A 25362-nucleotide genomic window follows, 5' to 3' on the forward strand; every position below is an offset into this window, starting at 1 on the left:
AAGCAATGAGGAGCCTGCTGGCTGTCAGGTGGGTGTGTTGGGGACTCCAGGTCTCCATCTACCTCACCCACCTCCTGGCAGGACTTGGCAGACTCAGTTCCCAGGGCATGGTAGAGCCTAATGAGTGTGTGCGGCTGATGCAGCCTTCTGCAAATACCAGGCACAATATAAATAGCTGTAATGAATAAATGAAGCTCCCGCCCGCAGCCAGCGAGGCCTCTGAGAGGGACCGCCCCAGCCTTGATTCTTGCAGAGACGCAGAGACGGGAGTTGCACACCCAGCTTGCAGCCGTTGATGGCTCCTCTCTCTCCTTCCTTCCTGGCCTTTATTTGAATACTCTATTACTCTCCTGCTCAGTTACTGTCCTGAGGGGGTGGAATAGGATGGGCTGGGTGGATTGAAGATCAAAGATGCCCAGGGAAACAAAGGAGTTGCCTGGAAGAAAGTGAGGTGTTACCCTAGGGAATGCATTTTAGGGCTGGGTATCCAGCCCTTCAAGGGACTGTCCTGAGGGCCTAGATCTCTGAGCTTATCCCCTGGTAGGTTCTCAGGAAGTCCTGCAGAGCCTCAGGAGTAGCCAGTGTGGTGATGAGAGAATGGCTGGGATGTTCTTCCCACCCTGGAGTCTGTCTTTCTCCATGCCCTGTTCTTTTTAGCTGTGCATCCTGCTGGCCAGGGTTGGGCATACCTGCCCTACTCCTGCCTCAGTATCTGCCCTTTCCCTTGCCCCACCCATCTCTGATTCAGTCCTGCATAGTTTCTGTGGCCCAGTTCATGTGTCTCACCTCTGATGAGCCGTCCTTGGATTCCACTGTGATCTGAAGCCCGCCTGTCCAACCTGGGGCCTCAGTTCACACTACAGGAGGCCTCCTAGTTTTGTGTGCACTTACCAGACAGTCCCTGGGAGTCTTTATAAAAAGTTGTCTCACCTCCACAGTCTGGACACTTCTGCCACAACAACCAGTCTCTGGGGCAGCTGCTGTACTTTTCCTGGAGACCCCTCTCCATGGAAGTTGGAAGGGTTGGGCAGGGTGTCCCATCTTGCAAGGGGTGATGATGGCGAGGAGCTGGCTAGTTTTTGTCAACTTTTTTTTTTAAAGGTTTTATTATTTATATGCGAGTTCGTTGTCACCCTCTTCAGACACACCAGAAGAGGGCATCAGAACTCTTTACAGATGGTTGTGAGCCACCATGTGGTTGCTGGGAATTGAACTCAGAACCTCTGGAAGAGCAGCCAGTGCTCTTAACCGATGAGCCATCTCTCTAGCCCCCAGGTTTTTTTTTTTTTTTTGTCAACTTGACACAAACTAGAGTTACCTAGAAAGAGGGGAGCTCAGTTGGGGGAATTGCTTCCTTAGATTGGCCTGCGGACACAGCTGTGGGCTATTTTCTTGATTAATGGTAACCCACTTGTGGTGCCACCCCTGGATAGGTGGCCCTGGGTTGTATAAGAAAGCAAGCCAAGCAGGAACAAGCCAGTCAGCAGCACTCCTCGGGTGGCCTCTGCTTCAGTTCTTACCGCCATGATGGGTGTTTTAAAGCTGAATAAACCCTTTACTCCCCGTGTTGCTGTTGGTCAGCACTTCAGTCCATCATCCTAGCATTAGGAAGCTAAGACAGACAGTGGGTGCCGTTGACAGCAAAATGAGGTGCCCTGTCACAGGATCACAGGGGAGACAAGCATCTGACTGGCATCTGGCAGGATTTTGATGCTTTTCATCTGCCTATACCCACACGAACCAATGAAAAGGGCTCATACTCCTGCACACTCCTTCCTGGAGTCCATAACCCATGAGAGGTGGTAAGAGGGTTGGGACTGGGAAGTTGGTACTGCAGAAAGCAAGGGAGGTGGGTGCCCAAGTTGCCCAGGGGTGAGGCTGAAAACTGACTTGCAGTCGGGCCAAGATGGGCATCTGCCCACCTCGAGAGAGAGAGGGGGGGGCGCGTAGGTCACTCAGAAGCCTTCTAAAAGGAGGTAGGGTTTTTCTTTTTTCTTTTTTGAGATTGGGTTCTCATTATATAGGCCTGGAACTGGCTTTATGGACCAAGGATGATCTCGAATTCAGAGATCCGCCTGCCTCTTCTGGGATTACAGACATGCAACACCCCCTGTTGGTGGTCTTTGAGTCCATCTTGAAGGGCAGGAAGAAGTGCGACCAGAATGGGAAGCTTGGTGGGAACCTGGGTTTCTGAACGACCTTCGGAGACCCGGTCCACCATTATACTGGTGACCCCCTCACTGGGCGGCAGAGCAAGCCGCCCAACAGGAAGCCCAGTGAGAATCCGAAGTGAAACAAGACCAACAAGCATTCTGTACCTGGGCTGCTCATTCAAAAGGTCTCCCGTTTTTAACGCATGACGACGAAGCCCAGTGCCAAAAGGGTCAGGACCCTCCCCAGTGGTGCGACCATAAATTGTCAGGAGGTGGCTGCACTCCCGGGGGCTCCCGCCCCTCCGGAGGGGACTCAGTCGCGCCACCGTCACTCAGTCTGTCGCCCGCACGCCTCCCCCTCCAGCGCCCTGAGCCTGCAGCTTTCCCCGAAGACATTTGGTGTCAGTATAAGGACGGCTTTTCCTCGCACGCGGCGCGGCTCGGTCTCGCCGCCGCCGCACGTCCCCGCACCGCCTGGCGCTCCGGCTCCTCCGCAGCCCCCGTCGCGCGCAGCTCCTTTGCGCCTCGAGTCCGGGCCGGGGGCGCCAGTGGCGCCGAAGCCGGGGACCCGGGCGGCCCGACCCCGCGCCCCGCCGCACCTGCCGCCCCGCACCTGCCCCGCCGCGGCCCCGCGCCCCCGCCCCCGGCCCGGAGCGCCGCGCGCCCGCTGCCCGCCGCCCGCCGCCCGCCGCGCGCTCCAACTCCGCGCGGTCCGCCGCTCGTCCGCGCCACCCGCCTCGAGCCGCGGCGACCCGCCCGCCATGGCCCGCGCCCCCGGGCCCGCCGCCCTGCATGCGCCGTCCCCCTCGCCCCGGGGGCGCAGCTGATCCCGGAATCCGAGGCGTGGGGCCGGCGGGGCGCGGGGTCCCTCTCCACGCCGGCTTCGGGGACACGCGTCAACCCCGCGTCTCTGCCCGGGACGACCCCGCTGCCCGGCCACGTCCATGCCAAGGTAGGCGAGGTAGTGGCGGCGGATGGGGAAGGAGAGGATCAGTCCCTCGCTCGGCTGCTTGGCGCGTCGGGCTTTCTTTACAGAGGCATTTCTGTTTATTTATTTATTTATTATTTCTGGGGACTGATCCCCCTCACCCGCCCGCGCGTGCCCATCAGGTGGGCGCCACATCTCTTGCTTGGGGGTGGGGTGGGGGCCCTGCGTTGGGACGAAGGACGGGGAACTTTGACCGGGGCCCCTCTCCAAGGCCACGAAAGTTCTCTTGGTGCCAATACCGAAGCCCAAAGCCGGCTCAACCAGCGCTGCAGAAATTTATTCAACAAGTCAGGTTGCTGGCGGGGGCACGGGCCGTTTGTCTGTCCGTCCTGCTGTCCCTCTGCTGCGGCTCTGCGACCAGCTGGATCAGAGCTGGTGCCAGTGTCCGGCAAGGCTGAGCTGGGAGTGTTAGCTAGAGAGGGAGAACCACGGGATTGAGTGAGAGAACCCCAGGCAGGGTTTAACTTTCCTCCAGGCCGGGTGTTGGAGGGCCCTTCCTTGGCCAGTAACCCTATGCGCCCACCCAGGTCGCACTGCTTGAAGCCAGGTCGGGTTGGAGCGGGCAGTCCAAGGGGCCAAGAGGAGTCTTTAGCTGCCAGGGAGATGGTTATATAATGAGTGTTTGTGGTGATTGGGATTTAATTGTCTGTTGGATGGTGTGCGTGGAGTGAAGGGTCAAGAGGGCTTGGCAGGGGGGTGGGTAGGTCTCTTTTCTGGGAGGTCATAATGCCTGGGGGAGGGGGCTCAGAATAGGTCCATCAGAGACAGCCGTCAGTCCCTGTTCTGTGTCTTTTCTCCCTCAGATCTTAGGCTTCTGATGAGATTGGGGTCCAAGGAGAGACCCTTGAATGTACTCTGGCCTTTGGAGTCTGGGTTTTGAGCTGTGTGTGTGTGTGTGTGTGTGTGTGTGTGTGTGTGTGTGTGTGTGTAGGTGTGAGTGCGTTTGTGTGTGTGTGAGTGTGTGTGTGTGTCATAAAAAGGGAGAGAGGCAGAGAGAGAGAGAGAGAGAGAGAGAGAGAGAGAGAGAGAGAGAGCGCTCAAGCCTCTCTGTGTCTGCGTGGTATGACAGGGTCTGCTTCGCATGTGACTGGTGTCCTAGACTGGAGGGCTCAGGCTGGCCTGAGCAGTCTATTAGTCCTTTCCTCATTGTGTGGGAGATTTATCTCTGCAGATTCGATCATTGTCTGGAGACTCAAATGTCATACACAAGGGTGTGGGTCTGGGGGCCATGGGGAAAAGGTTTGCTGAAGGGGTTCAGGCCTGTCTTGTCTTTTGGTCCTCACGCACAAAGCTGGAGTCACTTCATGAATCAACACCCGGACTCAGCTTCAAGGACTCATTCAAAACTCTTATCCACCCCTCAGGACAAACTTTCTGTTTGGGTTCCAAGTCCAATCCCAGGCAAGGGGTATCAGTGGGCGAGGTTTCAGGACGGGAGAGGGAGACATGAGCTAGAACCAAGATTGAGGCAGCAGTTCAGAGGTAGATCAAAAGACATGAAGAGAATATTCTGGGGACACTGCACTGGCCTGGCACCAAACTGGAGAACCTTTCATACCCTCGAAGGCCTGAGTGAATCACTATGGCTGCTCAGAGTAGTGCCTGGGAGCAGGAGGCTCCTCCGGCAGCTAGAACAGCTTGGGGGAGGGGCTGAAAGCCTGTCTGCAGCCCCTCTTATCCTCGACTGACTCCACTCTTCTTACCTGAGTTCTAACCTCCTTGCCTGGCTCCTTCACTTCACTCTTGAAATCAGTAGCTTCTGCAAGACTGGGCCAGAGAGGGTATCTTCTAAGCCCGCCAGAGGGCGCCGGGAAGTCTCCATCCCTGCAGGTTGACTCCCCTTGACCTTGGGCAAGTGGGTGGGGTTTTGCTGTAGGAACCTCCCGCTCACTCCTTCACCCTAGTAGGCCCTCCACCATAGGGGACTTGCCTGTCACTCACCCATCCTGGGGAGCAGCTACTGTACTAAGCACCCTGAAGCCTCTAAGCCCTTCTGAACTCAGAGACCTGTCTAGAACACACAGTCTGGTCACATCTCCCTCTTTGTCCTCACTGTTTATCCCATACCCCAAGTGCAGCTCCCAGGACAGACTCTGGGCCATGAAAGGCTGCAGAGGCTGGCTCCCACCCCCAACAGATTAGAGCTCTCTTTCCGAGGCGAGGCTATGAGAAAGACTAGCATGGTTTCTGTCTCTCATCCTTGTCTTGTTCTCCGACTCTGGCACTGCTTTTAGGGTGCTTCAAAACGGCCTCCGAAGAGTGGATGCTGGGTTGGGGGTGAAGGTCTAGAGGAGAGAAGATCAAAACCCATTTTCCACCCTTAGTTTTGGCTCCTCCATCCCTTCTCCCCCCTCCTCCCTCTCTCCTTTCTGGAGAATATTTTCTACCCACATGTTCCCAGAGTGTCCCTTGTGTAGTACCCTCTGTTCACCCTGGTGTTCTCTGGAGTGTTGGGTCTGGGCTGGGGCTGTTGACTACACAGATGTGTGGGTGGGTACATGCTCCTCTGTGAACATCTGGGAATCCCTGGTCTGCAAGCCTCTGGGTCCTGAAATCTGAGAGATGCCGGGCAACTCTTCCTCATTCTAAGCTGTGGGCTGGAGAAGAGAAGAAAATAAACCTGGATTTCTGATTTAGTAAAGCACCTACTGAGTGCCAGGCCTCATTCTGGTCTCTAGAACCCAGTGGTGAGAGAAGGGAACAGGCTAAATGGGACTTCCATGCCTTGAGGGAGGGTCTGGTTTCCCTGCTGAGGTCATTATGGAGACATAGCTGCAAATCTCCATATCCTCCTGTTCTCTGGGAGTGAGAATCAGGCTCTGGATGACTCATGGGGGTGCTGGACACATGGTCATTGGATATCCCTAAGCATGTGCTGGCAGCTTGGGGTTCTTGAACAGAAGAGAGGGAGAAGTGCGTACTTGAGAGCAGAGGGGCCTTGGAGCCAGTGTCTCTTCAGGGTTGGGATGAGAAGAGACCTTTATGTCCAGGGTTCTCCCTGGGCCAGCTGTCCCCTTCTGCTGGCCTTGGCTAATGGTGCATCCTGAGATGGACATCGGGCTCTTGTCCTACCTCCCTGCTGTGCACCCTGACCTACTGAGCAGCAAGGGCTGGGGTAAGGCCTTAGCTTCTCTCCCTCCGAGCTTTTATCCCAGCCTGGAAAGGAATAAGCAGGTCCTTGATTGGGGGCGGGGAGGGCCAGGCCACTCAGCGTGTGGAGCTCAGCTTGTTGTAATTGGGATAACGCTTCCACCTTAAAGGATTTTTTTTGCGAGACTTAGAAGTATCTCTGAGGTACCTAGCATGGGGCCTTGGAGGGGGAAGCTGTTTTCCTTTCATTAAAGTACTTTCCAAATCTCTCTCCATTTGTTATCTGCTTTGAGAGGGAGAGCGGCAGCATCCTCCGCGTTTTTCACAGGTGGAAATGAAAAGGGTGGTGGGAAGGGTGCTGGGCTCCGCCTGGGCTCCTGGGCTGGTGTTCTTTTTCGAGGGATCCACCTCACTCCCATCAGCGACCACCTGCCCCCCAGTTGTTAGTTGAAGTGAGACCCTTAAGCCCTAATTACTGCAAGAGTGAGTGAAGCTACCAGCAAAGGCATCTGCTGGGAGATGTTCAAATGCCCTGTGGAGATTCAGGCCTAACTTCACTTGTGCATACTCAGCTCAGGGTCAAGGATCACTGCAAACAAATATGATGATGTCTGGAGTCAGGTCTAGGGACAGGGGGACCTGGCCAACAGGCTAACTCTTAATCTGAAGTTGGGCCTCCCATATCCTCCACTAAGTGTTTTCTGACCTTGAGAGAAACCCCTTCCTCCTTCCATGCCTCAGTTTCCTCACCGTAGAGAGAACAAATACACTTACTTCTCTGGATTGTGATTGGGGTGCCTGGCATGCCATAAGTGCCCACAAACAGTGTTGGCTGGGACACTTGTTAGATGTCACACCGGGACGGGTGGTCGAGCTAATTCTCTTGAGTGTGCCGCAAAGCTGGGAAGACTAGCTGTCGATTTTAGTGATGGAGGAGTTAGGATGACTGGCTCAGCTAGCCAGACCAGAGCAACTTTGGTGTGAGTTCATGCAATTGGAGGCCAAAGGTAAGCCTTACCCATCTGAGCAACTACACAGCAACTCAGAAGACCTGAGGGGACCACATGAAGCATAGGTGCTTAGGTCTGGATTGTGTCTGGGCTCTGGAGCTCCAGTCTGCATTGAGAGAGGCCTCGCCTGCAGCAGCAGAAAGGTGACCTGCTACCTCACTGTGATTCTAGCCCTGTCCCTGCAGAGGATGTTGGGTAGGCTCATGGAAGACCAAGAGGGAGTTCTGGGAGATGGATGATTTGGAAATTGTCATTTGAGGAATGGTTGAGGGAGCTGGTGATGAGAGGCCTGGGGCAGATGAGGCCCGGGGGTGGGCGGGCTGTCATCATGCGTCAGCAGGGCTGTCATGCAGAAGAAGGGAGCAGACAGGATTCTAGGGGCTCTGAGATGATGCTTGCAAGATTCTGGGAGGCAGTCTTCCCAAAGCCTCAGTAGACTTCTCAGTGGCCCCCAAATCGAGCTTTGCCCTAGTTTGTATGCACGAGGGCTGTGTAGTTGTGCGAAGTCCTAAACATGTATGCATGTGCCTGTGATTTCTTTCTTTCTTCTGCTTCCTCACCCCCTTTTTTTGAGACAGGGTTTCTCCACGTACCCCTGGCTATACTAGAGCTTTCTCTGTAGCCCAGCTTGGCCTCGAACTAAGAGCTCTGCTTGCCTCTGCTTCCCAAGTGCTGGAATTAAAGACACGTGCCACCACATCTAGGGTGCGTGTGATTTCTGTGTGTGTGTATGTCAGCATGTGTCTGTGAGTGTGTGGTATATCAGTCTGCGTGATTGTATGGTCTGTATGTCTATGACTCTATGTATATGTTGTGTGTGTCTGTGGTATACACAATTAATGTGTTTGTATCTTAAGTACATGCGTGATTATGAGATTTATCTGCATTTTAGGGGATGTTTGCATGCATCTCCGTGCTACATGTTATCCATGTCTGTGGTTGTGTGTGAAGATATGTGTGTATGTTGTATATATACTATTGTGTATTTGTATATTGTATAGTTCTGTGTGTAACTGTATGTTATACGTGTGAGTGTCTGTGCCAATGGTCATTGTGTGTCCATAGGGGAGTATGTCTTAAGTGTAATAATGAGCGTGTGTGCCTGTGCTCTCTCTCTCTGTGTGTGTGTGTGTGTGTGTGTGTGTGTGTGTGTGTGTGTGTAGGTGGCTTGGGACATTCTAAGTTCTGTTGGTTTCCAGAGTGTCCCTCTGTGAAGACCATGAAAACCTATGAAATTACGCACTATTTCTAGGGCCCCAGACTCCCGGGACTGTAGAAATCTGTGGCTGCTGCCTCTGTGGACCATGCTGCCTTGGGTCTCACTGTGCATGAGCGCTGTGCCTGGTGGGGTTACCCCAGCTCACCCCAGTAGCAGCTCTACCTCAGAGCGATCTTCTCATTTCACAGGCAGGTAGCAAGCACCCCTGGGCTGTCCTGTGCCAAGGTGGGCTGGGGTCAGACCTGGCACTTGGACACAGTGAAGGGTGCCATTACCATACTGTGGGCCTCTCTGGTTCTAATGAAAGCAAGACCCCATGATTCTGAGATTCCCGAACTCGCATCTTATTCCCTGAATGTTTTTTTTTTATTGCGTGTTGGAGCAGTGACATCGTCTGCTTTGTGGCTGTTGACTGAAGAACAAATAGATTACTTGATCCTATAAAAATGTCCCTTCCCCCAATACGGCTGGTCTGGTCCGGCCCCAGGTATCTACTAGGGCTGGAGAACTCTTGGTGCTAGCTGGGATACTCTGAAAGGCAGGCTTCCTTCTGCTTTGGGAGCCTGAGGGTCTTGTCTGGACCAGCAGCTCTATCTACTGCCACTTGCATCTGCCTGGAGGGGAAACCTGTTTTCAGGGCACCCGCTGAGCTGTTGCTGCAATAATCTGGTGTTTGGACGAGGGTAGACTTGAGCTGGGACTCATCTCTTCCGCCGCTGCCCTGTGTCAGCTGGGTGACATTGGGCACGGCTGCACTCCCTTGGGTCCTAATCTCTTCCTCCAAGAAGGAACATATTCATGAACTGTGGGACCGGCACAGGGCTCTTTGATCATTGCCTGATGGTGAGGATGGTGACAGTGGTTTGGAGGTGGTATTGATGATGGTGATGGTGGTGATAATGGTGCTGCTGCTGATGTGGTAATGGTGATGTGAGAATGGTGGTGGCGGTGGTGATGATGACGATGATGGTGGTGGTGGTGATAAAGGTGGTGAAATTGGTGGTGATAGTGGAGGTGGTGATGGTGTGGGTGGTGATCGTGATGACAATGTTGATGGTAGTGGTAATGGTAATGGTAGAGGGAGGGCTGGGGTAGCACCCCCTACACATGGTACACATGGGCACATGCATGTTCAGACACTTCCCCCCCATGGGTTCCACTGAGCCTTCCATCTGCAGCACATTGCTTCTTCACAGGGGTTTGCTGTAGGAGGCAGGAGGAAGGCTGAGCTATGTAGAGAGAAGCTGAGGCTCCAAGGGACCAGTGGGACCAGCAATGGGAATGGAGTTCCAGCACAGTGGGCCTTTGCTATTCTCTCCTCCTGGCTTACCGCACCACCACTTGGAAGGACAGTGGGGGGAAAGAGGGTCAGCATCAAACCGTAGAGAGTCGAAAGGGAGATGCTCCGCGGGGGTGGAGGAACTCTGAATCTACTGCTGTCTTGGGTGGAGTGTGTCTCAGGTGTCAGTTCCTTGGGGGCTTCTAGCTACAGCGCATAGGCAGCTGGAGAAAGGAGTCAGGCCACAGTCATGAAGGAGGGGGGATTTTTGAGCCAGATATGGGAGCTTTAGGAATGGAGGGTGGGCCAGAGAGTGGAGGCTTGGCAGTCACTGGGGAGCAGGTTAGAGAGTGGTTGGAGGCTGTGTGGGCGTTGAGGACCAAGTAAAAGAAATGGAGGCTGGATGAACCCCTGACATCAAGTCAAAAGGTGGAGGATGGGCGGCGGGTGCCGGGAGGCAGGTCAGAGGCTAAAGGATGGGTGCTGGAGATCAAGTCGAGGATGTAGGCTGGGTGAGTGAGTGTGGGGAGCAGGCCAGAAGTTGGCTGGACTGAGACGTCTAGCAGGGGGATGAGGATGGAGGATGGCAGCTTAGTGTGGCTAAACAGGGGCCAGAGGACCAGGCAGTAGGTGGATACCACTGGGGTCAAGAGAGGATGTAGCTGCTGTAGCTGCTGTGTACCACCTTTAAGCCCAGCAGCTCGCCCCTCTGTGTGGCTGCACGGAGGGCTTCCGGGATGGGGAGAGGCTGCCATGGGGATGCCAGACCCAGAGCCTTCCCTTGTGTCCACCTAGGGCAATTTCTCCAGCTCCCTTTGCTCACTCTGTGCCACAGCTCACTTTCCTGAATAACGCTTGCCTGTAGAGGGCGTAACATCCGGCTCAGGGCGCACCAGTTCCCAGCCTCAAACCCTCCAGTGACTTCTGTTACACTTGGAGTCTTCCTTCAGGGGCTCTCCAGTTTCACTCCCTTCTCTGCTCCATTAGCCACACTGGCCTCATTCTTTTTCTCTGTTCCTTAGATGCACCCAGCCACTTCCAGTCTCCTGGCCTTTGCACCTGCCATTCCTCTTGCCTGGAGTGTCCCTTCCCCAGAACATTGCTGCCAGTGCCTTTTGATTCTCATCGTGTTTCTCTTAAATGGCCCTTCCTTTAGAGAAGAAGTGATTTATTACGCCTCGCACACATTATCCCCCTTGTTTATTTGCTTTACAATGCTTTTTATTTATGTATCCAACAAATATTTATTGAGCATCTAGTATGTTCCAGGCACTCGCTGTTCCAGGGGCTGGGGTTACAGCAGTAAATGTAACGGGCCAGTCTGTGCTCTCAGTTACAGGCTTGTTGCAGGCTGGGGAGACAGACATCAAATCGCAGAGATATAAGAAACAAAAAGTCTTACGCTACATTTGGAGGGTGACTGGGGTCGTCAGAGAGGGAACTGAGTTGACTGTCTGCTTTTTCTTACACTGTTGTATGGGCTGATTTAGGGTTCATGGAAATTTACCAGCATAGCCGTGGAGCCCGCACACAATGGGTGCTCAGAACAATCAGGACAAACAGAGTTATGGAGGCCAAGGGGCTATGCTCCCTCCAGTGAGGGGATAGTGTAAGCTGAGGCCTGGAGAGGCAGTGCTGCCCCTGGGGACTCAGGAGGTCCCATCCAGCTGGAGGGATTGCTGGTTGAGGGAGTGGTGGGCTCCAGAGCTGGCTCAGTGATGGTGAGACCTAGAGCCACCCCAGGGAGGGTGCTGTTCTACCTGGGTGGTTGATGCGTGGCCAGCCAAGGTGCTTATGTAAGGCTTGTGCTGTTTTTCTGGAATTGGGAGCAAAACTTGGAGCTCAGGAGAAAACACTGCGGCCCTGACCAGCCGGGCGAAGCGGCAGGAAGTATCGGCTCCTGTCCGTTGCCCGTGGGAGCAGAGAAATGTCTGGATCCATCAGCTCAGGGTGGTTCAGTCGCTAGGCTCTGCAGCTGCCAGCAGCAGCGAGGAATGCAGGCTTTCCTACCCCAGCCGGTCAAGCTTGGATACGCCTTCGGGAATGTGCAGTCTCAAGGGTGAGGTTATGGAAGGAAGGCTAGGCAGGTCGGGGTCAGCTGCACTTGTCTAAGTGGATCTGGAGGGCCAGAACTGGAGTTCTGACTTCTCATCAACCTCTGGTTCTACACAAGCCACTCCTTTTTCTGGGCCTCAGTTTCCTTTTAATAGCCTCTGTGAGGTAACTGGGTGCTTCTCAGTAAAGCTGGCCTGTAGTGGAGTCAGGGCCAGTGTGTGATTGGCAGGTCAAGGATACTTCAGAGCAAGGGCTCTGCTCTTACTTAGCTGTGTGTCTCTCCTGGGCCTCAGTTTCTCTACCTGGAAAGCAAAGAGATTAGTCCTGTAGATCTCTGGGTTCTCATCCTTATGTGTGTACGTATGTACATGTGCGAGCATGATGTCCCTGGCCTAAGAGCTCACTGGAGGTCTCAAATGTCACTTCCTCAGGGAACCTCTCCTATTTCCTCCTTGTTTCTCAGTGTTCGATTCCACAGTACCCAACTTCTCCTCTATGACACATTGCCCTGGCCCTTGAGCTTGTTCACAGTAACATTCCCTCATTCTCCTAAAATATTACTTCACATTTGATGATTCGATAGATAGCTCCAGTCTTTTATATGTTATTTAAAAAAGAGTTATTCAATTATTTTAAAATCATGTGTGTGTGTGTGTGTGTGTGTGTGTGTGTGTGTGTGTTTATCTGTGCATGAGAGTGCAGTTACCTAAAGAGTCCAGAAGGGGGCATCTGATCCCCTGAAGCCATAGTTCCAGACAGTTGGGAACTGCCTGATATAGGTGTTGGGAACTGAACTAGGGTCCTTTCAAGAGCAGCATGCATTCCTAACTGGTCAGTCACCCCTTTTAAATTTATTGTTTTATTTTATTTTATTTTATTTTATTTTATTTTATTTTATTTTATGTTTTAGAGACAGGTTCTCTAGCCCAGGTTGAATTCAAACAACCTTTGTAGTTGAGGATGCCCTTAAACTTCTGGTTCTTTCCACCTCTATGTCTCTACGAAGGTGTGCCACTGTGCCTGCTTAATGTGGTGCTAGAGATCAAACCTAGGACCTTGTGTATGCTAGGCAAGCATCCTATTACCTGAGCCACATTCAGCCTAGACTTTCTTCTTCTTCTTCTTCTTCTTCTTCTTCTTCTTCTTCTTCTTCTTCTTCTTCTTCTTCTTCTTCTTCGTCGTCGTCGTCGTCGTCGTCGTCGTCGTCGTCGTCGTCGTCGTCGTCGTCGTCGTCGTCGTCATCATCATCATTATTATTATTATTATTATTATTATTATTGGTAGTACTGGGAATTGCACCCAGACCTATGCACATACTAAGCACACTCTCTACCACGTGTCACACTCCCAACCAGAACTCAAGCTCGCACTACGGAAAGAAAGACATATTTACATTCTAAGATTTTATTTTATTTCTTTTTAGTAGTTGTCATTTGCCGGAGTGCATAGTGACTCAGCTTGCCGGATGACCGTCTGGCTGAGCGATACTGACTTAGGTGCTGTCTCTCTCCACTAACTCATGTAACTACAGTGAGAGTGAGGGGTGGCTTTTTGGACCTGGAGCTAGGCTCTCTGAGCTGTGTCATCCACCCCGGGGGAGGTAGACTGGGGAGTGGGTGCAAAGCCAATCCCCACCCTGTGTCCTCTGCTCCCTAGGGCTCCCTGCTCCACGCTGACATGGCTGACAGCAACTTACCGCCCTCATCTGCAGCAGCCCCGGCCCCTGAGCCGGGAATCACTGAGCAGCCGGGGCCCCGGAGTCCCCCTCCATCCCCTCCAGGCCTGGAGGAGCCATTGGAAGGAACCAACCCTGACGTCCCACATCCAGACCTGGCTCCTGTTGCTTTCTTCTGCCTGCGCCAGACCACGAGCCCACGGAACTGGTGCATCAAGATGGTTTGTAACCCATATCCTTTAGAGGCCGGCGTGTTTGTGCCCAGCCCAGGGGCTGGTGGCGGCAGGGGAAGGCAGGAGGGGTAGAGTTGCTTCCTGGCCTCTGACCTGCCAACATGGTCCTCTAGCCAGCAGAATGGAGGTCTGTAATGAGCTTCTTGGCCCTTTGTGAGTGGGCACAGATAACCATCTGGGGGTGTGTCAAGGATTGAGACTGGACCTGGGGTCTTGCTGCTGGAAGCTGTTGATGGCTGCACAATCTGATTTGCTGCAAAGAACCAGGTCCCTCAGCAACAATCTACACAGGGCCCTGAATCCCTGAGCCCTGATTGCTTCTGAAAAGCCACAGCTCTCATCACTGTTGAACTGGGGATAGGGTTTCCAGTTCATCGACTTTGGGACACACATTCAAGGTCCTTCACAGGTTCCTATTACCCCCAGGGTTCAGAACCCAGCCCACCGGTCCCTTGGAGCCCCTTTCTCCACACTCTGTATCCCCCGGGCTCGCCCATGCTTCTGGGCTTCCCATATACCATTTCCTCTATCCAAAATGTTCTTTCCTTCCTTCTTCTCCTGGCCAGATTCACTGCCATATCCTTCAAATTACAGCCTCAGTGTTGTCTCCTCAGGCAGCCCTCCATGTGGCCTCACATAAAGCTGGGCATTTTTGTGTTCTTTTTTGGAGGCAAGAGCTCATGTAGTTAAGATTAGCTGTGTAGCAGGACAACCATGAACTTCTGACCCCTCTGCTTCTACCTCCTGGTACTGGCAGGACCATAATGGTAGAGTCTGGATGGGCAGTATCCTACGGGGCCTCCATAAAGATTGAGGAGCGGGGCTCAGAATGGGCACAGCAGGAGCTGGGGCCTAGGGAGGGAGAAGCTAGGGGTGTGGCTGGAGTAGGAGGGCAGAGTGAGCCTGGGGGATCACTAAAGAGCCATCTTGTGGTCTAGGAGCGACATTCTCAAGCACAGGCTCCAGGGCTGAGCTGTGGCGTGGGAGAGGGTATCAGGGATGCTCGTGGCTGCGGACTAGTTAAGAGGGATCACAGCTGTGGCTCTGTGACTTGTGACAAAGACCCACGCAGGGCAGGTAGGAGCTGGTCCATCAGGTAGCAGGGCTGAGATCATACCGAGTATCAGGGACGTCTGGGAGTTGACAAGAGCCAAGCTGGAGCCTAGGCCTTCTGCTAACCCTAGCTGAGGGCCCGAGGTGATGATTATCCTGTATCCTCTGAGCTCTTAGAAATCAGAGGGGGTTTTACTAGAGGGAGTGGACCCAGAGGATGACCTTGGTTACAGTGAGGACCTGAGTCTCCACTCATGACAGATACCTCAAGGGATCTTGGGTATGGCATACCCTGGAATTCCTTTTTCTTCTTTGTCTCTGACCACACTTGTCCCTTTGGGATTTTTGAGATTGGATCTCTTTAGACAACCCTTACTTTTCTGGAATTTATTATGTAGACTGGTCTAGCCTTGAACTCACAGAGATCCACTTGCCTCTGCCTCCCAAGGTTGGGATTAAAGTTGTGCACCACTGTGCCCAACTCTGCTCTGTAATTTCATTCGATGACACTTTATTTTCTTTAGGTATCCAGAGGGAGACAGGCCTTTCCTGAGAAGCCCCAAGGAGTGGGGAACAGACACCATGCACACAAACAATTTTAACAAGTGTTGAAGGAAACTCAAGGGCATGCAGCTTGTGAGCAGATGGAGTCCATGTCAAAAAGAGGTGACTGTAGGAGTTTGATGGGTCTTCCCTCCTTGCCTCCCTTCTCAAAAAGGAATTTATTTATTTTATGTATATAAGCACACTGTTGCTGTCTTCAGACACACCAGAAGAGGGCATTGGATGCCATTACAGATGGTTGTGAGCCACCATGTGGTTGCTGGGAATTGAACTCAGGACCTCTGGAAGAACAGTCAGTGCTCTTAACCACCGTGCCATCTCTCCAGCCTCCCCCCCCCCCTTTTTTTTTCTTTTTAAGACAAGGTCTCTATGTAACCCAGGTTGTCCTTGAACTCACTATGTAGATCAGGTTGGCCTTGGCCTTGAACTCATAGAGATCTGCCTACCTCTGCCTCCTGAGTACTGGGATCAAAAGTGTGAATCATCATGCCTGGCTGGATTTGAGCTGTCAAGGAAGAGAAGGCTAGAGGACCAGGGAGACAGTGGAACAAGGTTAGAGGGTTATCTTGGCAGGTGTCAGAACATTTTGGATGCTGTATGCCATTAAGTCACTGGGCCTCTCTGGGCTTCTGTTGGTAGGCTGGTCACCATGGCTCTGGCCTGCGGAACATCTCAGCTTGGAGTCTGATTCTGGTAGGTTCTGGTAGGGCTGACTAGGCTGACCTGGCAATGTTGTCCCAAGGAGGGACCAGTGAGTGTCCTGTGCATTGAGTGTGTGTGACTTTGTGTCAGCCCTTTTCTCTGATCCCCAGGGCCTTCATCTGGAGAGGAGGGGCAGGTGAGAGAAGTCTCCTTCCAGCATGCTTCCAGGCCAACCATGCTTACCCGGTGGGACAGTGCCTACTGGAACTCAGGCTGTCACCTAACTAGACTGGGCAGCTACACTGCTGACCTGTTGGGTAAATAGGCCCTCCAGCCACTCTGCCCATTGACTTCACCCTCCCTGTCTCCTCTGCTCAGAGAGTCCAGTTTGACTAGGACACATTGGGGCTGGCTCAGGAGGAGGGGAGGGCCCGTGGCGGAGCTGGGTGAAGGTGGCTGAAGAGACGGCTCAGTAGTTAACTGTGTGTACTCTTCCAGAAGACCCACGACCGCTCACAACCACATCCAGCTCTTCCTGGCTAGATTTTGTCAACTTTACACAAGTTGATATTTGGGAAGGAGGGGACTCGACTGAGAAAATACCTCCATCCAAAATACACAAGCCTGTGGGGGCCTTTTTCTTTCCTTCTTCTCCTCTCCTTTCCCCTTCTTTCCTTCCTTCCTTTTTTTTCTTTGGAGACAAGGTTTCTATGTGCAGCTCTGTCTATCCTGAAACTCATTCTGTAGAGCAGGCTGGCCTTGGACTCTGAGACCCATCTGAGTGCTGGGATTAAAGGTGTGAGCCACTATGCCTGGCTGGTATTTTCTTGATTAATGGCTGATGTGAGTGAGCCCAGCCCACATGGGGTGATGTCCTCCTTGGCTGGTGGTCCTGAGATGTATAAGAAAGCAGGCTGAACAAGCTGTGGGGAGCAAGGCGGTAAGCAGCACCCCTCCATGGCCTCTGCATCAGCTCCTGTGTCCTGGCTCTTTTTTGACTATCTTGACTTCCCTCAGGGATGGAGTGGGACCTAAGAGCTATAAGTCAGATTAACCCTTTCTTCCCCAAGTTGCTTGTGGTCATGATGTTTAGTCACAGTGATAGAATCCCTGAGTAAGACAAGCCCCAAGGGATCTGACTCCTTCTTCTGGCCTCGGCAGGTCTCTGAACATGTATGGTACACACATGCAGAAACAATAAAAATAAAGTTAAAAAAAGAGAGATTGAAGCTGAAGGGTAGGACACAGTTCAGCTGCACTTCTGTTCTCCCCTCTGCTGTCTTCATTCATCCTCCTGCCTCCCCCCTGCATCCCACTCCTCCCTCCATTTTCCTGCATCCCACTCCTTCTACCCTCCTCCCCCTTCATCCTTCCCGTCCTTTCTTCGTCTTCCCTCCATCTTTCTCCTCCTGTCTCCATTCTCCCTTCCTATGTTTCTTCCTCCACCCCAAGATCTATTCCTCCTCTTCCCACACTCTATCCTCCATCTTTCCTCCCTGCTCCTCTCCCTTTCTTTTCTCTCCATCCCCCTCTTCACCCTCCTTTACCCTTTCTCCACCTCCTCTTTCCCCTCCTCTTGCTTCCTCTTCAGTCCCCTGCCCTTTCCTCACCTCCATCCTTCTCCCATTTGCTCCCCCCTTTTCTTCTTCCTCCTCCATCTTCTGTGCCTCCACCTCCCCATCTCCCTCTCCTCTAGCACCCACTTTCTCCATCTTCCCTCCACCTCCTCCACCTTCCTTCCATCCTCTCTCCTTCCCAACCCATCCTTCCCCTTCCTCCCTCCCTCCCTCTCTCCTTTCCTTTATTCTCTTTCTTGGGGGAGTTTCCTCCACCCTGGCCGTCTGCTGCTGTTAGTGGAAGCAGCTGCTGTTCCTGTACTGGGGTGGGGACCGAGTGGGTGAGGACTGAGTCCCCACCCCACTCAGTGACACTTCAGGTCACAGTTGGGGTCACAGCTGGGTGGTGCCAAAGCAGAGTGAGGTCAGGATCCCATGCTCAGAGAGTCTAGATGCCTCTGTGACTGGGTCTAAGAGTTTACAGGTAGGATTTGAGGCTAGGTGACAGGAGAGCTGGACACATCAATAGTGCAAATTTTGAAAAATTTATGTTCCAGATATGTGAACTGGGTAGCAGGGACGTTGCCTGTCTGGGGTCCAGGGACCTGGGACTTTGGGCTGTGGTCACAGAGCTGAGGCTGAAGTTTCCTAGTAGACAGGGTGGGTGGGAGCCAGGAGACTACTGTTATCAACAGGGAAGTCTGCCACAGGGACTTGGGGCCGTCAGAGTAGGCATCCAGTGCTCAGAGACAGCCTGTCTTGGAGACTTGACTTCTATTGGGTGTTGAGATCCGATATGCTTTCCTGGTCGGAAATGTCTCCCTCCCACAGTCTGTGGGAACAGTGTCAGGCAGCGTCTAACCTAGTCCTCCTCAGCGGGAGGAAATTAGGGTAGTATTAAAGTGGTGCCCTTAATGCATATGTAGTACTGAACTTAGTTCTCCTGGGTGGGAGAGCACGGTGGGGAGATGTTTAACCTAACCCTCGACAGGGTTAATCTAACTCTGCTCATTAATGGAGCCCTGCTTGGATTTCAGGCTTTTCAGGCTGTTGGCGTTTGAGGGTCTGGACTATGTTGGGTATTGTAGGATTGGTCATTCCTGATCTCGGGCATAGACTGCTGGACTGTCCCCTTGGTTACCGTGACTACCGTGACAACCCTTTGCCTGTGTAATCTTTGCAGATGGTCACCTCCCCACTAAAAATTGAACCCATAGGGTGAAGGCCTGCAACATCAGGCCAGGCAAGTGGGAGCTGCCTCCTCATGACCAGTCCCAGGCAGGGCAGGGCAATGGGGCTCTGCCCCTGGCAGTCCATCCTGAGTTCATATCCCTGGTTCTTGGAGCCCTGGCCCAGGGTTTTCTGGAACTTGGTGCTCCTGACTCAGCTTCTTGCACGGCTTAGAGCAAGCAGGGCCTGAGTCACTGCCTGACTCACAGTGAGCCACCAGGTGGTGGGGACCCTCGTAGGCGGGGATCCCGCTCACCCAAGCGTCAGCTCACTCCCTGCCTGGCCTGGGCCTGGACCACTCGCCAGCAACTGGAAGGCCTCTGGGTTTGGGATGCCAGGAGAAAGATTGGGCCATTTGACTCATGGGGAGAGAAGAGTGGCTTGTGGAAGTCGCTGGCCACCTGAGTCACACAGCCTGGGACTGGTTCTCAGGCTCATTGCTGGACAGACATGGCCAGTGTTCCCCCGAGGATAGTGTCCCCTTCACAGGCATGCTGAAGACGAGAGTCATACGTGAGGGGGATGTTAGCAGTGGAGTGGCACAAACAGGCAGGGCTGATATTGGGAGTCTTGGGGTGAACAGGCTCTCACGCGTGGATGCATAGCCCTGGGAACACTTTGCCCGAAGGAGATTCAGTAAGATGGCAGGTGACAGATCCTGTAGATGGAACCTCACACCTTCAGAGGACATTGTTCCCAGGGAAAATCTGATTCGATCGCTGTTATTAACACGAATCAGTGTGAGTCTGGCAGCTCATGGCCAAGCCAATGTCAGGGCAGACATTAGCCGACCATGGCATCTGTCACCTGCTTCCCTCCCCAAGCCATGACTAATATGGGTACCCCCCTTTCTACCCCCTGTAGGCTTACAAAGCCCCTCTTAGGGGTAAGTGATTGCATTTGCTCACAGTCACCGTCTATCCTGGAGACCTACTTTTTTACCTCTGTAATGGGGCCGTGACAGAGGATTAGAGATGGCTCCTGCCAGGCCTCCAGTGTCTATCCATATGCCATCGGCTGGCTGGTGGGTTCTACCTGCAGCATTGTCTTTAGCTATCCTAGCCATCCTTGGAGACAGGTGTCTTCATAACCCCATTTTACAGATGAGGACAGTGAGGCTCCTAGAAGTTGAGTCTCTTTTATCCAGTCAGGCTACATAGCCAACATGTGGCAAAGCTGGCATGAACCTGCCATTCTGTTACCCCCCTGCCCCAGCTTTATCCAGAACTCTGGATAAAAAACTGCCTGGACCCAGTTCTCTGCACTCTGCCTGGGGGCCAGAAGTTTGCTTGGCAGTTCTGGGCAGTATGGTAGATCAGAGTTCCCAGATTCTTGGTGTATATCCTCAGGAACCTTCTGGCTGTGGCCAGCTGGGCATTGGCTGGACATTGAGGCTGTAGCCCCTCCCCTTCCTGTGTGCTCCTGGGCCAGTGACAGCTAGTACTGAGGAGAGTAAACATGGCCTCTTCTCTACTTGGGATCAGGCAGGTGCCACCAGCCACTTGGTAACCTTGGATAAGCCCCCTCCCTCTGAGACCATTTAGTCTCTTCCTGGCTGCAGAACGGCAGGACAGGCAGCAGTCGGTCTGGAAGGGAGCCAGGCCTCCATTCCTCTGCTGTCATGTTTGTGGGGCTCCAGGCAGCTGTCTTCTGGGGCTGATAAAGTGGCCAGGGGCAGGTTCTGGTATTTGCCCTGACTGAGCTGGCCCATCTCTAGGTAGGAGCGGGGCAGGTTTTTCTGTGGTTATAGCCCAGGAGGCTTATGCTGCTCATGAGAGACTCAGAGCATCTATCTATCCATGGAGTATGGGAATCATGGGACCAAGGTCAGCCACTGAGTGCCAGGTGTCTCAGGTCATGGTGCTGGTCACTGTGTGGCTCTAGGAGTGAGGACTATGAGACATACCAGAAGAAGGTGCTTGGGGACCTTGGTGACAAGTGGCAGATCCTAGAGTGTGTTCCGGGGTCTAGAGAGGGGGGTGGATGCTGGAATGCTATAGCCTTTGGTGCTGATGTTGGGCACAGGTGATTCAGAGGTGATGCCAGGGTGTCTGTATCTCCGTGTCTGAGTAGAAGACCTGAGCTTGGCTCCATGCCCGAGTGGCCTTGGGTGAGACCCCTTCCCTTGCCAAGCCTCTGCTTGTGTGTCTGTGTAATGGGGCTGTGGCGGAACCTGGTGGGGAACACTGGGATGGAACAAGAGTTCCAGGGCCAGCAATGGGCACGCTGCTAAGTGCTGAGTGTTGCTGTACACATTCAGAAGGCCTGGGAGAGCTACAGGGCCTGAGATAGTTGACTGGGTACTAAACACTGGTGATGGGCTCAGGAGCTCAGGGTGTGTGTGTATGTGTTTGTGTAAGAGTGTGCTAACTCTATGTCCATTAGCTAGGAGCAGGGTGGGAAACCTAGGAGAGAGTGTAATTCGCTCAAGGCTACCTGTTGAATGTGAAGAAGTAGAGCCTCTTATATATAATTATTATATACTATATATTATATTATATAGTACAAGCAAGCTGTTCAGTTAGAGCCCAGCACTGTGGACCCTCTGTCCAGGCTTCCTGGCTCAGCTCCTTCTGAGTAGGAGGGGCTCCCAACAGGGAGCTGTCCCCTCCTCCTCCAGTCCTGGCCTAATGGGACAGTCCAGACGGTGGCGAGTACAGCCGGGAGAAGCAACACATGCCCGGGAAATTGTCCGTTTCCTCCATCTGGTGTGGAGAAAGTTGTTTTTCTCAGAGATAAAAGTCAATGTCAAGTACCACCCCCCAAGATGCAACTGGAGGCCGGAGGAGAGGCTGCACTCCAACTGGTCACCAGGGTCCCAACAGCCAGTTAAAGGAGCTTGGTCGGGCTAGGGAGATTCTGATCCCACCGGGTGACCTCAGGGGCTGTGTTGGAGAGCATATTTGCATTTGGGAATTGCGGGGGTTTAAGGCTGCCTGTGATGGAGTCCTGGGTTATTGGTGAAACTTAACTGCAGGAAAGGGTTTTTCCAACTGGGTCTTGCTGCATGAGTAGGAGTTTCTGGAACAGTTGAAGGAATATGTTGCTGATAGAGGAATAGTGGGGATTTGTGGGGCTGGTATAGTGCACTAGGCAGGGGCCGGAGAGCAAGGTCTGACATAACAGGGCAGGACTTGTGCTTGTCACACTGGGAGGTGTGGTGGGGTATGACAGGTGACCATCGGGGACAGACCACGGGCACACCCACTTTTCTTCCTTTTCCTTGTCTTATTAAAAAAACTTATTAAATAATGTCTTTTATATGTGTGTGCACGTTCACATGTGCATGCGCCCTGGCATGTATGTGGAGGGCTTCTGAGAGAGAGACAGCCTGAAACTAGCCAGGAGGTTCCTGCAGTGACATTGTTTGACCTCATTGGTTGTTCATTCAATGGGAGTTGGAACTTGCTGGCTCTGAATGGAGGTGCCCCATGGCCACCAGGCAAGTCCAGGCACTCAAGGTGTCTACGGAGCTCCTAGTCAAATGTGAGGGGCAACCAAGTCCAACCCTTTAGAAGGAGGGTGGTGGGAGAGCTGGGAAGAGGAGTCCTGGGACCACAGGATCGTGAGGTCAGCTCATCCCGACTTGGGAGCCCAGCAGATCCCCACTGTGTGGATCAGGAGGAGGCCAGGGATGCCATTGCTAGGTAGGACCACCCAGCCTGAGGTGAGGCTGATGGAGATGACAAGGAACACATGAACATGACGTGGATTGGCTGGGAACTTAAAGCTGATTGGATTCTAGTTTGCTCTGGGAGCCTCTAAGCTGACCCTGACCTGCTGCTTCCCTCAGACCATCAGGATCCTGTTGGGAAACAAATAGCCCCATTTGTTTTTCCCTCGGTGAACAATAGTCTTTTTAATCAGTCAGAATATCTTTCTGCTTATCTCCCTGCAAGTTGCAGAGGGGAAGCCTGTCTTTTGTGGCATGGCCAGGTGGAGCTGTGTGGTGCTGGGCCTGCACTTTAGCCTCTCTGGGCTTGGTGTCCATGTGACGATGAAGCTGCAGTGGGAGAGGTTCCTAGACCTACCCGGATCACTGCCAGCTGCTGGTGGTGATGAGGCCCGACTGTCTGTCCCACAGGCCAGGTCTGTTCTCTGCAGGGTACAAGCATGGTGACCCCGAGGGCAAACAACTCTTTCTCTGGGCATCAGTTTGCCAACCCATACAATTGGGAGCTGGAGGTTGCTCTCAGGCTAATTTTGCCCACAGGGGACATTTGACAATGTCTGGAGGCCCACCTCCTCTCATGCATAGGACAGCCCATAGAGAAGGCTGCCTTGTCCCCAAATCACTGGAAGTGAGGTTAGGAAGCCCAGGTCTGGTGGGGAAGGAGAGGACAGTGTGAACTGGGTCTGTCAGAGCCTGAGGATGAGTCTCAGATAGGTGGGAAGACTAAGCTGAGTCCCGAGCAAAGGGTTTTCTGGACCACCCAGGCCTCATTCCCTGGTGGAACTGCCATTGCCCACAGTGTCACATGTCCAGCACCTTCCAGGAACCCACCTGCCCATCTGTCCTCTGCCCACACACCTACCATGAATCCATCGTTTGTTCATTCAACCACTCACCCAGCTACTCATCTATTCATCCATTTGTCAGTCTGTCCATCCATCTGTCTGTCTATCTGCCCATCCATCCATCTATCTACCCATCCATCTATCATTCATCTACCTACCCACCTCTCATGATTCATTCACCTACTCATCTCTACCCATTTATCTACCCACCCACCCACCCATCCTTCCACTCAGTCACCCAACCATCCATCCATTCATGTACTCATCCAACCACAGGTCCATCTTTTGATTTGTCCATCCATCCATCCATCCATCCATCCATCCATCCATCCATCCATCCACCTACCCGTCCTCTTACCTGTCTTCCATCACCGGCTCTACCACAGCCACCCACAGCCTCTCACATGAATGCAGCATCCAAATAGATGCTTCTGCTTAACCTAACCGTCTCTCATGTTTCCTCCGTGAGGAGGTCCCTTCCTTCCTCCTACCCACACACGCTTCAGCCCTTCCACTCATCTGACGGTTCATATTTGGTGAATGCTAGTTGGCCACACCTGTCCCCATTTTTAATGTCTCCTGTCACCTGCTCAGTGCCAAGACAAACCCGTGTTGGGACACTGTTATTCTCCCCACAGATCCTTTTCAGAGTCTTTGGTATGCATTGTATGACTCCCCTTCTGCTAGTTAGAGAACTTCTTGTATTCAAGCTCCATATTCTGTTGATGCATGCTGCTTTCCCAGGCCTGGACCCACATCGTTGCACAGAGCAGATGTGTAGGGAGGCTTTTGACAGAACGCCTCTTAGCAGGCAGGGTGAGGCGGTAGAGGTTGTGTGGGCAGTGATGATCCTCAACAGAGGTGAAGACAATTGTCGCCGAGTACCCAGCCAAGCGTCGAGGGCCGAGAAGCAGAGGCTGAAGGTGGTGTGGTGTGGGGCATTTAAGACTGTGGTTTCGGAAGAGCTGCCGGGCCACGTGTGGATGATGCATCTTGGAAGGCCAGGCTGAAGGAGAGGGCTGTCCAGAGACAGTGGGGTATGAGGAGTAGGAGGAAGGATGGCTCTGGTGGTGAGATGGACACATTTTCAGGGTCACTAACATGGAAGGAGGCTCTAGAGGCTCCAAGGTTGGTGGAAAGGTAGAAACACACAGGGACATGTTCTGGCCAGAGGAGAGGGGATGACGTCCTCATGTCATCATGTGTGATGAACGTGGTTGACAGAGATCTTTGGTGCAGAATCTGGGGTTCTCGCTTGGGCTGACAATGAGTACAGTCTTGGGATAACCTTGGACTCTATCCCATGGAAGGCTGTCAGTGCTGGGGTCAGGGAGAGGAGACACAGGACCCAGGACTGGCACCTGAGACCTGATATTGGAAGATTAGAGTCCAGGAAGTGGGAGGACCAGACTGGGGACTTGGGGAGACTTCTCTGGCCTGGGGGTTCCTAGAACAGGAACGGTCTTAAGCTTGGGCTCATGAGCTCTTGTGGGGACAAATTGAGTTTCATGGACCTGTGGCTCAAATTTAGCATTTCCTTTTATAAACAGTGAGGATTAAAAAGACAAACACTGGAGCCACCCCCTCTACTCCACCCCCTCACCCCCAGCACAGCCATAGTTCCTACCACCTGGGAGAAGAGTCATCAGTGTTTCCTGTCACAGCAGGGACACTGCAGGCCTCTTGGCTTAGCAGGTGCATCCTTCATGGTGACAGAGTGACACAAAACCTCAGACCTACCACTGGACTTGGTTACTTACTGTGTTGGTAACAAAACGTGTAATTAATTTAATTAATAAGCATCTTTTTCTTGGTGTGGAGTCTTCATGCCTTCAATCTCAGTTCTTGGTAGGCTGAGGCAGGAGGATTTCAAGCATGAGGCCAGGAGTTAGGCACCTTTAATTCCAGCACTCAGGAGGCAGAGGCAGGTAGATGTCCTTAGGCTCAAGGCTAGCCTGCTCGATGTAGTGAGTTCTAGGACAGTCAGAGCTACAGACAGAGACCTTGTCCTAGAAACAAGAACAAAACAAAAACTGTTAAAAGTGTGGGCTAGCCTGGCCTCACAAGTAAGACCCTGTTATAGTATCTATACATCTA

The 25362-nt window shown here is 52.9% G+C and overlaps 1 protein-coding gene across 2 annotated transcripts in view; it reads left to right on the forward strand.

Moving 5' to 3' along the window:
• The first annotated feature begins 2557 nt into the window (after positions 1-2557).
• The window catches only part of Cacna1i (calcium voltage-gated channel subunit alpha1 I), a 111555-nt gene continuing 88750 nt past the window's right edge, over positions 2558-25362 (forward strand). Inside the window, exons 1-2 of one of the 2 annotated variants that reach the window (XM_087558818.1) lie at positions 2558-3105; positions 13451-13701. In XM_087558818.1, coding sequence (XP_087414944.1) covers positions 13472-13701 — 230 coding nt within the window. In that variant the 5' untranslated portion in view covers positions 2558-3105; positions 13451-13471. 2 annotated transcript variants of the gene reach the window in all.

This window comes from Rattus norvegicus, chromosome 7, assembly GCF_021556685.1.
Source record: "Rattus norvegicus strain SHRSP/BbbUtx chromosome 7, alternate assembly SHRSP_T2T, whole genome shotgun sequence".
NCBI classification, from domain to species: domain Eukaryota; kingdom Metazoa; phylum Chordata; class Mammalia; order Rodentia; family Muridae; genus Rattus; species Rattus norvegicus.